Here is a 14309-nt window from a genome sequence, read left to right as displayed (position 1 = left end):
CTTGCCTTAGCAGGGCCCTGAAGCGCAGGCAGGAGTCCCGGCACGTGTCCTGGCACGCGGGGAGCAGAGAGCCAGGCGGCGGCCCCGGAGGGTCAGCGGGCACCTCTGGTCAGGCGGGCAGAGGAGGCCATGTCCTGCTGAGCAGGCCGGGAGGCAGCCGAGGTCTTAAGTCTCGCCTCGCCGGCAGTCAGCTGTCTGCACCCTTGGGGCAGCCCTGCCAGGGAGGAGCCTTCGTGTGTCCGCCCGTGCCGACAGGCCCTGCAGGCGGGCCCCCAGGAGGCTCTGTTCATGTTCTGACTCCACCTGTCCTTGTCATCTGCCCGACAAGGATGTCCCCACTCAGCACTAACTCACTCTTGTAGCCTCTGTGGACTAAACCTTGTCGGGGAGGGAACAGCCTTATAGAGCCAGGAGGAGAAAAAACATGTTAACGATTGTTTACTTTTTATTGTGCTTGGAAGGGTGTTTCCTGCTCTTTGTATGAAATAGGAAGAGACTTGCAGCTTACAGGCAGACTTCATTTGACTGTGCTTCGCAGATATGGGTGTTGCTGCTTTATGTCGGGTTCTCAGGGAAAGCCCTTCTGGTAACAAGATGTGAGTAGAGGCCGGTTGTGAACCACGTGGGCCTCAGGCAGGAGTGTTCCAGAGGCCTCAGCAGCAGCGCAAAGGCCCTGAGGCAGGACTGCGCTCCTGGTGCTCGGGGATGCTCCAGAGGCCCCGTGTGACTGGGGCAGGGCAGCAGGAGGGCAGTGGTGACGTGGAATAGCAGCAGCCCTGCGTGGCCCTCCAGGTGCCAGGCACTGTCATACCTGCTCCCAGACACATTTGTTTCCCCGACAATCCACGAAGGAGGGACCCTTGCCCCGATATGCTGCTGAGGGAGCAGGGCCACCAAGACGGGAAAGACTTGCCAGGAAGGGGCGGGGCCCAAGATTTGAACCCGGGCAGTTTGGCCCCAGAGCTCGAGGTCTTCTCACTGACGAGAGCAAAGGGGATTAGGGCTGAGCGGAGGCACCTGGGGTCCTGGGTCAGACGGTGAGGGGTTGTAGGGGTGTCTGCGATCGTCACTCCACGTCCCGGGGGCTTTGGCCGCGCTCCCTGGGAGCGATGGTATGTCGGCAGCTGGGTACTGAGGAGGTGACCTTGTGAGAGTTTTGCCGAAGGCAGCCAGGGCTTCTGTGCAGCCCGTGTTGGCTGTGGGCAGACGGCTGTGAGGGAGCCTCTGAGCACAGTCCTGGGCCACTTGGTGGCGACCACAGGCGTCCCCTTCTCCCCTTTCCTTGAACCCGCCCCACCCTGAAAGAGTGACTTCAGCGTGGCCGAGGAGAGCAGGCCTGTTCCGCCCGCACCTCCCAGGGTGGCCCCTACAGCAGGCAGGGCCCGGGGCTGTGCCTCTTGCTGGATGGGACTGAAGCCTGGGACCCTGTGTGCAGCTGTGGGTGGGAGTGAAAGGGTTGAGAGCCCGCCTTCAGGTCACAGGCTGTCCCGCCACCAATGCGGGCGGGTGTTCTGAGGTGGACAGGTTCCAAGTCACTCGTGGCTCAGGCAGTCCTAGGGGCCCTTCCTAGTCCTGTAAGGGCAGGGAATTTTGCTCCTGACCTTAGAGAGAAAAGACCTGGGGACACACGTGGGGTGTTGGCTCAGATCTGAGATGGCTTTCCCGCCCGCGCTGGCCTGGGAGATACCTGCATCCATACAGCGTTTTTACACCTGAGGGATCAGCCCAGGCCCCCAGGTGGCCTCTGCTTAATGCCCAAGGAGGGCCCTCTGTAGCAAGCCCGCCTCTCCTCTCAGGCAGAGTGGTCACCCTGACGGCGGGCTGCACTTGGGCCATAGTAGCAGGGTCCTGGGGAGACAGATCAGGACACAAGGGTCTTGCTGAGAGCAGCAGCCAAGGCTCATGCCCATTTGTGGTCCAGAGTCCTGGCCAGACCCACATCATGACCTTGACCACACTGGTGAATATCACTCTCCCCATCCACACAACGAAGGGTCTTCAGTTCCCATCCGCCCAGAGCTTGTTTGTGTCCCCTCCCGGCACCCAGGTGGCAGGGAGATGGCACTCAGCCCCGTGGGTTTCTGAGTCTCCTGCCACCTTGGCGACTGGAGGATTGGAGGCCGGACCCTGCACACCCTCCCGAGAGCTGGCGGGGGTCCTTGGCTCGGGGGCACGCAGCTTGTCCCTGAAGTGTCGCCCTGTGCTGACTCACGCCCCCTTCCTCCCCTCTGCCCCACAGGAGGACTTCCGGAATAAAGTTGAAGACTACATTAAGCGCTACGCCAGATGACAGGAGGAGAGGGCTGCGGGGCCGTGGACCGTGCGTTACCAGTTTGTCTCCAGCTGAAACGAGAAGGGAGTCTCCTCCCGTCCTCGGCTCCCCTCAGTCCCGCTGGGCCGCCCCAGTCCTGCGACCATGCTGTCCTGAGGAAGAACCTCTTCACGACCGCCCATTGTAGACAGAGAGTTCCACATAAATACAGCCAGAAAATGTGCTTCGGGTTCTAAAGAGTTGTCTGCTTACCTTAACATGTTTACTTTTTTGAAACTGTACTGTATAGGCTGTTAATGAGATTCTCGAGAAGTTGTGATGAACTCGGCATTGAGGCTAGAGCTTGCTTCTCCCCTTTCCCCACAGTCAGTCCCCGCACAGGTGATGCTAATGATGTGCTCAGTGTAGCTCGCAGATTGGCGACCAGAAACCCGCTACAAACTGATTGGACGCGAATTCTCTTAGCTCCTTCCACGAATGTTGGCCCTGCCTAGATGTCGTGAAGCTTCCCAGAATGCATAGTCATTCACTGTAGATCTCTTACTGAAATGCGTATTTTATTTAATGTAAGTATATTTTGGAACAGATTTGTAATTTGTACAATTTAATGCTTTAATTATTTTTTTCTATTCTCATTTAGTTTGTATTTTCATTGTATAGAGCAGACAGAAAGATGTTGGGTCAAGCAACTATTGAAGAGAAATACAAAGAAAATATAAAAGACACAGTATTCGTTCTCTCCAAATGCAGCGAGAATTTGGCTTTTGAAAATCAGCTCCTGTTTCCAGGTCCAGATGGGGCAAAGAAGTTTAGGGACCCTTTGAAGCTAGATCTGGATGAATTAAAAAAATAATAATAATCATAGCAGGGAGCCCTTTCACACGTGCTGCCCCGAGGAAACTGGCTGGAGCGAGCGCAGCCCCACCCAGGGCGTGGTGTTGCTGCCGTGGTCATGTGTCTGTGAGCCACTGTGCAAGAAAGCCAGACCTTCGTGTTCTGGGGACGGGAGAGAGACCTCAGGAATCGGCCCAAACAATGTCTGATGCCACTGAGACCGCCCCTGTGGCCTTCCGAGTTCCTCTGGTTCTGGGCCCTGTCTCGGGGGTGAGTCTCCCAGGCCTTGGAGGGCCAGGAATCAGTGGCACCACTTAGCCATTCCCGGGTCAGGTCAGTGCACTTCAGAGTCAGAACACCGAGGAGAGGTGAGTGGCTTTATTACAGCGTTGGACATCTGAACCCTTGGAATCAAATGCAAAATAAATATCTGTATGGTTTCGTCTGCTGCTCACCTAACACGCTCCAGTTTACCTGACAGCCTCCTTAGGCCTCTGGATTCCCCCGTCTACCAGCTAACCAGTCTGGCTTGTTTTTCTTAATTTATAACATAATCCCAGATTATGAGATCAGTCTGTCCTGGAGATCAGCGGGGGAGGAATTCGGGCCATGCTTCCCATTTGTAACCAGGAATCATGCCCATTAGACTGGAGGGTGACCCTGGCTGACGGGCCACTCCGTCGGGTGTGCAGAGCAGGAAGGATGGGGTTGGTTAAGGGCATGGTGGCGTCTCTGCGGCCCAGAGCCTGTCAGGCACAGTCACCCTGGGAGGGGCGCTCCAGTTCACATACTTCAACTCACCAGCTGGCCTCAGAGCCATCCTCTGCTGGGTGGGTCAGGAGGGCAGCAGCTGGCCGTCCACACGCCTGACTGGTGCCCCTGTGACCCAGGGCGCGCTGCCCTCTGCCAATTCTAGCCCGAGCCATTTCACATCCCCCAGCTGTCCCGGCGGCACCCTCCCCTGGTGGTGCGGACAGAGGTGGAAGAAATGACGGCAGCGCCCGTAGTGAAATGGAAGCGTGTGCGATGCAGGTGAGGACTGTGCCCTCTGCACCAGACTGAGAGGGAGAGGATCCCTTGTTAATTCTGACCTCACACAATATAGAAAAATACTTTGCTTATCAGGGGTCAAGCAGTTCTTCAAAAAGGACATTTCCACGTAACTGGATCATCCCTTTCTGTGCAGTGGCGATCTCAGAGGCGTTTTACCTCCCTGCCCCCTCCCATCTTGTTAAGGGGCCCACCCAGCTTGGCCCATCTCCGTGGGCCAGTGGTACTGTGCTGGGTGCTTGGCCAGCGGGGCCCGTGGCACCTTTTGGTGGCTGCGGGACTCTGACCTCCAGGACTTTTGGTTTCCTGGGGTCTTTTTCCCACTCCTAGGCCAAAGTAACATTTTTGGCTGCCGTCCATGTGCCCCACCAGCCCAGAGACAGTTGATGATTTCTGATTTGCCGGGGTTGGGGGGGGTGGGATGCCGATCCCCTGGCCAGCCAGACTAGCCCTGGGGCCGGGTAGGGCGGGGCAGGCCTGGGGCATGAAACTGTGGTACAGCTGACTCTGAAGGTCAGTTGGATCCCCACGACTCTGTTTAAAATGGGGTACGTCGGGCTCCCTGGTGGCGCAGTGGTGGAGCGTCCGCCTGCCGATGCAGGGGACGCGGGTTCGTGCCCCCGTCTGGGAGGATCCCACGTGCCACGGAGCGGCTGGGCCTGCGCGTCCGGAGCCTGTGCTCCACAACGGGAGAGGCCACAACAGTGAGAGGCCCGCGTACCGCAAAAAAAAAAAAAAAATTGGGTATGTCAGCTGCGTGTTTTTCAGGCACACTTGGAAGGAAACAGCTCCCCAGGGTAGCCCTCTCAGGAGAAGGCTCACATCTCGCCTCTCACCTTCCCTCAAACACACCACCTGCAGGCTACCTCTTCTGCAGCCTTTCTGAGGAGCTGGGCCGAGTGTAACTCGGGTGTTGAGCACTGACCTCCCGGCTTTGTGTCTCCTCTTTCCCTGCAGTCCTGGTCTTCGCACCTCCTGTGTGTTCTTTTCAGCCACTGTGCCTTGTTGCAGAACGCTGGCCCCAGGGAGCAGTGTGTCGTGGGTTATGGGTAGCTTCACAAGACGCCCTGCTTTACCTGCCCTCACCTCCAAGCACTGAAAGCCTCAGAGGCCTGTTTGTCTGATCGACCGGCCTCATATAAGTCGGGCTTTGCACATGGCTGGAGAAGTCTGCAGTACAAACTTCATGTTAAAACGTTGCCCTATTCAGACCATTTGCAGTAACTAAACTCTTTTGAATGTAGTCTTTGAGAGGAACACGTCCCTTCGTGTTTGCCAGTTTCAGTGCTCCGAAGTGTCCGTGCACGTCTTCCTCTGCCCTTCGTTACACTCCCGGGGCTTGCACACTCGTCTAGGAAGACTTCACAACTTCGGGAGGCGACAGCGCCCTTCCCCGTGGCTTGGCCGCAGCCAGGCCACTCTCAGGACATCTGGGGGCAGAGGCAGCATGTCTTTGTCTTAGGGCAGCAGAAGCGGATTCAGCAGTCCTGCCGGATGCTGGAGCTTAGCAAAATAATCTCGAAGGGCAAACTCCCAGGCAATGGTGATCACCACGATGTGTTACGTGTCTTCAGGGAACAAATCCCACTGTTCCCTGGGTTGCTCCGTTACCCCACCCTTCTTTCTTTAAAGAACTGCTGTGAAAAAAACCAAATTCCTGTTACCATCGGACTTTTTGCTGATTTGATTATCAGATCAAGCAGAATTTTTTTCATATAAAAAGCCCAGGGGCTTCCCTGGTGGCACAGTGGTTGAGAGTCCGCCTGCCGATGCCGGGGACGTGGGTTCATGCGCCTGTCTGGGGAGATCCCACATGCCATGGAGCGGCTGGGCCCGTAAGCCATGGCTGCTGGGCCTGCGCGTCCGGAGCCTGTGCTCCGCAACGGGAGAGGCCACAACAGTGAGAGGCCCGTGTACCGCAAAAAAAAAAAAAGTCCAACAAGATGTTAGCCACCACAGGGGACACAGGTTCGAGCCCTGGTCCAGGAAGATCCCACATGCTGCAGAGCAACTAAGCCCGTGCGCCACAACTCCTGAACCTGTGCTCTAGAGCCTGCAAGCCTAGAGCCCACGACCGCAACAGGAGAAGCCACCGCAATGGGAAGCCTGCACTCTGCAACTAGAGAAAGCCCGCATACAGCAACGAAGACCCAACACAGCCATAAATAAATTAATTAAAAAAAAAAAAGACGTTGACCACCAATGGCAGCTTTAACGAGACCCTTTCCCAGGTGGTGCAATCTGTTCCGGGGTTGTTTCACTTCCATCCACCTAAAAATGTTTAATCTTGGAAAGTCAGGTTTGCTACAAGTTCATTATTCTTCATAAAATAAAGTGTCTAGTAAGATGCTAATATATAGTTTTAGTAAAATAATGTTTTCCTTTGCCAAAGAAGAACTCGGAAAATGAGAAAACCTGTCACACCCTTCTTCCCCATGCTCCCGTGGCCCGGCCTCAAGCAAATCCAGCAGGTTGGAGGGGCCATTGCAGAGGGGTCCATATCACCTGCTGAAGTTACCGCTCATGCCCTGGGGTTCCATGGGTTACCAAAATTGATTTATTGAAAGAATTGTAGTTTGAAAAAAGTTCTTCAAAAAACTCCATGAGGGCTTCCCTGGTGGCGCAGTGGTTGAGAGTCCGCCTGCCGATGCAGGGGACACGGGTTCGTGCCCCGGACCGGGAAGATCCCACATGCCGCGGAGCGGCTGGGCCCTTGAGCCATGGCCGCTGAGCCTGTGCGTCCGGAGCCTGTGCTCCGCAATGGGAGAGGCCACAACGGTGAGAGGCCCGTGTACCGCAAAAAAAAAAACAAAAAAAACTCCATGATAGAGGCCTTTGGGGACCTTGCATTGTTAAGAATGTCTGTTTATTCATGTCAAGCTGTATAAACTGAATTATAATCTCTTTTTAAATATCCATCTTAGGTCTCCTTCACTTTCATTACCAAATGCACTGGGCCAGAGCCCTTCTGGTAAATTCACTGTTCCTTTTGGTTTGGTTTCGGTTTGGTTTTTAACTTATGGCCAGTTGGAAGAAATAATCCATGTCCCAAGAGTTCCCGGTGCTGGAAGGGAGACTACGGACAGGCCCCGTGCACTGCAGTCGAGGACAAATGCTGGTCCGGGGCCAGGGGCCCGGAGAGAGCGTTAGCACTGGCTGCGCATGGGCCGGCACCTCGTGTGGCCCCCCACAGGTCACATCCAGGGATGCTCCCCCTGCCCTGTACCCGAGTGAGGCCTGTTGGGTCTCCTCTCCGCCTGGCAGGACTCACTCGTCCGTGTTGTATCTTTCGGCGCTGGATCCTCATCGCCTCGGTGTCAGCCCTCACCTTCTGCACAACGCATCGTTCCCAGGAGATGCGCAGTGCTTGATGGCCAAAGATTGTTTTGTCTCTTACGCCAGTCGTTACCAAACAGCTCTTTTTAAAAATTTGTTCCAACCTCAGTGCCCCTGTTCACCTGCGTCCTCCCTTCCCCCAACCAGGATGAGGCTGGGAGCCACAGCTGGGGGCAGCGCTTGGGAAAAAGAGCCTTTGCTGCAGCCTATGCCGAAGCGCCGTCAGCCTCAGGTTAGAGTCTGCGCAGAGGCAGCCTGTGTCCCGGGCGAGCGCTGTGACTGCGGAGCCAGTGTGGTCGCTGGTGTCTCGCCAGGCCAGTGACCGGGGTGTGACACGGACCGCAGTCTCTGCAGAAGAGCAGCAGCAGAGCAAGGCCCGGCCACAGCCGGCTGAGACCAAAGCAGACGTGGGGCGGCCACCTCACGTGCTGCCAGGGGGCTTCCTACGAGAGTCCGTCCCGTGCCACATCTTCCCACGCATCCAGAAGAAGCACCTGGGCCTGGCACACGGAGCCCACTGTGACTGGGCCTGTCCACCCTGCCGGCCACTGTGCCGGGGACCCTGGCCTCAGAGCAGTGCTTTCCGACCTTGTGGTGAGGCCCGCTCTCCCCAGACTCTGAGCTTCCCTCCTGGGGCTCCTTTCAGGATTCAGTTCAGGTGGTGCCCCCCGTGAAGCCTGTCTCACAGGCAGATGGGCAGTTCCTGGAGTGTCCTGGCCCAGGCTTCCAGAAGCACCGAGGAAGTGGTCCACGCTGGCTCGCAGATGTCTTTCTGCCTGTCCCGGGCGTCGGTCAGCATCTGGAGCGCACAGCCTCACCTTAGTCACCCGGCAGTAACTGAGTAGGTTCTTACGCTGTGATGACTAACGTTGAGTAGATGTAGCAGGAGCTTCAGAGCACGAGTCCGCCAGAGGCAGGCCTGCTCAGGACAGGCCCCTGCCCGGAGATGGGGCACACCGGCAGGCCCAGGCCCCACGGGCCGGCAGACCACCTGCCCTTCAGCTGACAGAGGCCGTGCCTGAACTGCTTGCTTAGCTTGAGTAAACAGCTCCGTGGAAAATCCTGCAGAGAAAGAAGGAAAAATATCCAGCAGACTCAGGATAAACATGATGCTGGGAATGAAGTGTAGGATTTAAAGAAACTTCTTCAGGGGAAAAGAAGTCCACATGTTTAGGAAAATGCAGTAAACAGCACCTTTGACCCAGAATCAAAAATTCATAAGGAGACTACAGGCTAAGATGAAATGGCAACAGAATGAAACTATAACCATAATAATAAATGCACAACAGTACAGGGCAGGACTGATCCTGGGAAAACAGAGCAATGTTGTGGAGACAAACTTGATTAATTCTCCCAGAATGCAGACGAGGACAACAGAGACAAAAGCCATCTGCAGACAGAGGATTACAGGACAGAGGGGACTCGTGCTTGTGGCTAAGATGGAGCAACAGGACTGGATTAATCTCTGTGCACTAGGAACAGGGACAAAGATGAACTATACATACTGTAAACTGCAATATCATGATTAGTCATTAGCGAAATGCAAATCAAGACCACACCCACAAAGATGGCTAAAATTTAAAAAATAAAAGTCTTTAAATTAAAAACAAAACAAAACAACCAGGCATCAGATGTTGCTGAGGATGCTGAGAAATTGGAATCCTCAGGTTAAATATAAAATTACCATATTTACCCAGCAATTCCACTCCTAATTATATAAGCAAGAGACCTGAAAATACATCTCCACGTGAAAACTTGTACATGAACGCTCAGAGCGGCATCCTTTATAATAGTCAAAAACTGGAGAAAATCCAAATGCCCATCAAGTGATGAATGGAAAAGCAGAATGTGGTATAGCCAGGCAAAGGAATAGTAATCATCAGCAAAAAGGACTTACTGATACATGCTACAACCTGGACTGAAACCTTGAAAACATTTTCCTAACTGAAAGAAGCTAGACACAAAAGGCCACATGCTGTATGATTCCATTTGTATGAAGCACCCAGAAAAGGCAAATCTATAGAGATAGAAAGTGGCTTGTTGACAGGGGTTGTGGTGAGGAGGAAGAGGGGACTGAATGCTAACGAGTACAGTGTTTCTTTTTTGGGTGATGAAAATGTGGGAGTAGACGGTGATAGGTGCATACCCTTGTGAATACGAAGTTTTACACTGTAAAAGGGTGAAATTTATGGTATGTGAATTATACCTGTTTTTAAACATTATTGAGAAATTAAGATGGAAAACTAAAAAATGTTCAATTACCCACAGGAAGGCAAGCAAAAAGAAACAGAGTTGAGAACCAGATGAAACAGATAGAAAGCAAATCATACAATGGTAGATTTAAGATTTATTACCATGTAATAATTATATGTAAATGGTCTAATACACCCAAAGACGAAGACTTACAGAGTGGAGTACTGTAGTGTGGAGAGGTGTTACCATTGTGGGAAACTGGGTAAGGGACTCTGTATCATTCTTACAACTGCATGAAACCTACAAGGATCTCAATAAAATTTTAAATTAAACTATATACCCAGCACCCTAGAAGGTATTGATAAAACTGACAATACCTAGTAATCAATACAAAATTTCAATGTATGCAAAGAGGCAAGAAAACAAGAGCCACGGCTAGAGGGGAGAAAAATCAGTCAGAACAGACCCAGAAATGACAAATATGTTAGAGACCAGAGCATTAAAACAGTTCCATAATAGAGAAAAGATTATTCATGTTAAGAGATGGAAAATATAAGACACAAAATAAGCCTCCTGAAGAAAAACACAAATGTGTGATGAAGAGTACACTGGATGGATGGGTTTAACAACAGATTACATATTGATGAAAAGATTCATGAACTTGAAGATACAGCAATTATAAAAACAAAATGAAAAACGGGGTGGGATCTAGGAAGAAAACAACCCTCAGAACTTCAGTGAGCTGTGGGAAAACGTCATACAGCCCAATCAACTTGTAATTAGAGTTTCCCAAAGGAGCAGGGGAGAGAGAAAACTATTTGAAGATATAATTACTGACAAATTTCCAACTTGATAAACACTACAAACCCACGGATACCAGCTTCAAAGCACAATAACATGAAGAAAGTTACATCAAATCACATTCTAAGTTGCTTAAAATCAGTGACAGCAAAAATATTAAAAGCAGTCAAGAAATAAAGACACATAATTTTTAAAGGGTGATCGCACATTTCTTGTTGGAAACAATGCGAGCAAGAAAACAGTGGAGAAAAATCTTTATTGAAAGAAAAAGCTCAAGCTAGAATTCTATATCTAGGGAAGATATCAAAGATGAAGGCAAAATAAAGATTTTTCTCATATGTACAAAAGCTGAAAGTCATACCAGCAGACTGGCACTGCTAGAAACTTTGAACAAAGTCCTCAGGCAGAAGGAAATGATACCAAGTGGAAATATGGAACCACATCAGGGTTTGTCAGCCACAGCACTATTGACGTTTGGGGCCAGATTTGGCCCCAATTGGGCTATCCAGTGCATTGTAGGGTGGTTGGCAGCATATATGGCCTCTACTCACTAGATCCCAGAAGCACCAACCCTCAGTTACAACGGCTAACATTGTCTCTACACATTGTCAAATGTCCCCTGGTGGGAAAGTCACTCCCAGTTGAGAATCACTATTAGATGGATGTTTCTTTTCTTTCATATTTTTCATCTCTTTATGCTTTTGAGCAATAATCTGAGAGAATTCCTATGCTCGGGCATTTAGTGCATTAATTCACTTTTTATGCCTATTCTATTCAGCCCATCTATTGATTTTAAAAAAATATTTATGTATTTGGCTGCGCTGGGTCTTTGTTGCAGCATGTGGGATCCTCCATTGTGACGTGTGGGCTTCTCTAGTTGTGGTGTGCGGGTTTTCTCTTCTTTAGTTGTGGTGTGCAGGCTCCAGAGCGTGTGGACTCCGTGGTGTGTGGCATGCGGGCTCTCTCATTGAGGCGTGCGGGCTCAGTAGTTGTGGCGTGTAGGCTAAGTTGCCCCGCAGCACATGGGATCTTAATTCCCCAACCAGGGGTTGAACCCGCATCCCCTGAATTGGAAGGTGGATTCTTTACCCCTGGACCACCAAGGAAGTCCCTCTATTGATTTTTTAAAAACAGACTTTATTTTCCAGAGCGGTTTTAGGTTCCCAGGAAAACTGAGCAGGACAGAGTTCACGTATAACCCTGTCCCTATATGTCTAACCTCGTCTACTACCGAGATCACACAAAGGTAACACTTGTTATAACAAATGAACCTACATGGACACATCATTGTCACCCACATGTTACATTGGGGTTCACTCTTGGCATTGTACATGAGTTTTCACAACTGTATAATTACGTCTCTCTATTATGGTATCATTCAAAATGGTTTCACTGCCCTAAAAATCCCCTGTGTTCTACCTATCCATCCTTCCCTTCCCCCCAATCCCTGGCAACTCTACTGTTTTTAAACCTCAATTATATTTTATTTATTTATTTATGTATTTATGTATTTATTTATTTTTGGCTGCACTGGGTCTTCATTGCTGCGCATGGGCTTTCTCTGGTTGCGGCGAGGGGGCTGCTCTTCATTGCAGTGTGTGGGCTTCTCATGGCAGTGGCTTCTCTTGTTGTGGAGCATGGGCTCTAGGTGCGTGGGCTTCAGTAGTTGTGGCATGTCGGTTCAGTAGTTGTGGCTCACGGGCTCTAGAGCGCAGGCTCAGTAGTTGTGGCGCACGGGCTTAGTTGCTCCACGGTTTGTGGCATCTTCCCAGACCAGGGCTTGAAACCGTGTCCCCTGCATTGGCAGGAGGATTCTTAACCACTGTGCCACCAGGGAAGCCCTAAACCTCGATTATTATAGTTTCTGTCCGATATGGGGTTTGTTTTTGTTTTTGTTTTTGTTTTTTGCCTCACCACTCAGCATGCGGGATCTTAGTTCCCCAACCAGGGGTTGAACCTGCGCCCCCTGCAGTGGAAGCGCGGAGTCTTAACCACTGGGCTGCCAGGGAAGTCCCGATATGTTTTTTTTTTTTTTTTGAGGTATGCGAGCCTCTCACTGCTGTGGCCTCTCCCGTGGCAGAGCACAGGCTCCAGACGCACAGGCTCAGTGGCCATGGCTCACGGGCCCAGCCGCTCTGCGGCATGTGGGATCTTCCCAGACCGGGGCACGAGCCCGTGTCCCCTGCATCGGCAGGCGGACTCTCAACCACTGCGCCACCAGGGAAGCCCCCGATATGTTTTTTTAATTGTTGTTTGTTCCTGTTTTATGACTGCCTTTTAAAAAGAAAATAAGATATACGCCCTTCTCTCCCTGTAGACCTTTCCTGTACTGAAGGCACTCTGAGTGCTGTATGACTTTTTCCCCTTAGGTGTGAGCTGTTTGGTACATTTACTACCTCATGTCCATGGAGATGGCATTCCTCAAATGTTTGTCTTTATTGGGCACTGATTTCATAGTTAAGACACCCTGTTAGGGCACCTGTTGCATCTGTCTGACCAGCCCACTTGGCATCGTGGTGGCTGCTACCGCTTTTAGGAAGAGTGGACAAGAGGCCACTGGTCCTCTGTGTGTGGGTATCGCCAGCCACATGGGGCGCTGTCTTGTCTCTGACTTCACCACTACACTCACTATATCCACCTGGAAACACAAACCCTCCAACCGCTGCCTAACTGGTCCAAGGGGGGCTGGAGATGAATCAACCCCCTTGTCAGTGGTCCCTGGGCCCCTCCAGCTCCCACCCTTATGGCCTTCCATATAGACTCAGAGAATGAAACATGCCCCCCACCTTTGCTCTTGACCTCGTGCCCGCTCACTGCCTCCAGGACTTTACCTCTTCTTTCTCTTTTATCTTCAGCTTCCTTGTTAGCTACCTCCCGTCAGCTATAAACATGCTCAGCCTCTGAAGCATTTCCCCTTCATCGTGCGCCCCTTTTACCTCCTTCCTCCACCTTTTGATGAGCTGCCTGCCTTCTCCACTCTTTCTTGTCCTGTTCTTTCCTCAGCTCTGAATCTCCCCTGCCCGACCACTGCTCTGCTGAAATGCCTCTCGCTGAAACCATCAGTATCTCCTGATTCACTACTGAGTATCAGCAGACACTTCAGATTTCCTCTCAGCTGCACTTACACTACCTTCTGTATTTTGACACTTCCTTCATTCCCTTTCCTTTCCTCCTCTTTTGACTGGCCTTGAGCTTCTGTATATCTATTTGCTTCTTTTTTATTATTATTATTTTTTTAATTCAAAAGGGTATTTTTAAAAATTAATTTATTTTGGCTGTGCTGGGTCTTCGTTGCTGCACTCGGGCTTTCTCTAGTTGCAGCGAGCAGGAGCTACTCTTCCTTGCGGTGCGAGGGCTTCTCATTGTGGTGGCTTCTCTTGTGGCAGAGCACAGTTCTAAGCGCCCGGGCTTCAGGAGTTGTGGCTTGTGGGCTCTAGAGCGCAGGCTCAGTAGTTGTGGCGCATGTGCTTAGTTGCTCCGCGGCATGTGGGATCTTCCTGGACCAGGGCTCGAACCCGTGTCCCCTGCATTGGCAAGCGGATTCTTAACCATTGGGCCACCAGGGAAGCCCTCTATTTGCTTCTTAAATGTTGGTGTGTCCTTTGCTCCTGGCCGCATTTGGCAAGAAATGAGCTCGGTTTGCAAGCAAGAATGAAAGGAAATAAGGAGTCCAGAAATGTGGAGACTTGAAGAGCTGGAAAAAAAACAACTTCTTCTGGACCCCAACAGGAGATTAAATTGAGCAAGTCTACAAACATCCAATTAAAATTCAATTTTTTTTTTTTTTTTTTTTTTTGCGGTACGCGGGCCTCTCCCTGCTGTG

The 14309-nt window shown here is 51.4% G+C and overlaps 1 protein-coding gene across 2 annotated transcripts in view; it reads left to right on the top strand.

The window, feature by feature from the left end:
• UBE2F (ubiquitin conjugating enzyme E2 F (putative)) overlaps positions 1–2384 on the top strand; it is a 51890-nt gene extending 49506 nt beyond the window's left edge. For both annotated transcript variants that reach the window (XM_060105780.1, XM_060105779.1), the window contains one exon: positions 2240–2384. In XM_060105780.1, the coding sequence (XP_059961763.1) occupies positions 2240–2290 (51 nt within the window). In that variant the 3' untranslated portion in view covers positions 2291–2384. The remainder of the gene's footprint in view (positions 1–2239) is intronic.
• Positions 2385–14309: the final 11925 nt, after the last annotated feature.

Source organism: Mesoplodon densirostris, chromosome 8 (assembly GCF_025265405.1).
Source record: "Mesoplodon densirostris isolate mMesDen1 chromosome 8, mMesDen1 primary haplotype, whole genome shotgun sequence".
Classification (NCBI taxonomy): domain Eukaryota; kingdom Metazoa; phylum Chordata; class Mammalia; order Artiodactyla; family Ziphiidae; genus Mesoplodon; species Mesoplodon densirostris.
The sequence above is the reverse complement of the archived record's forward strand: the minus strand, read 5'-3'. Positions and strand labels throughout refer to the sequence as shown.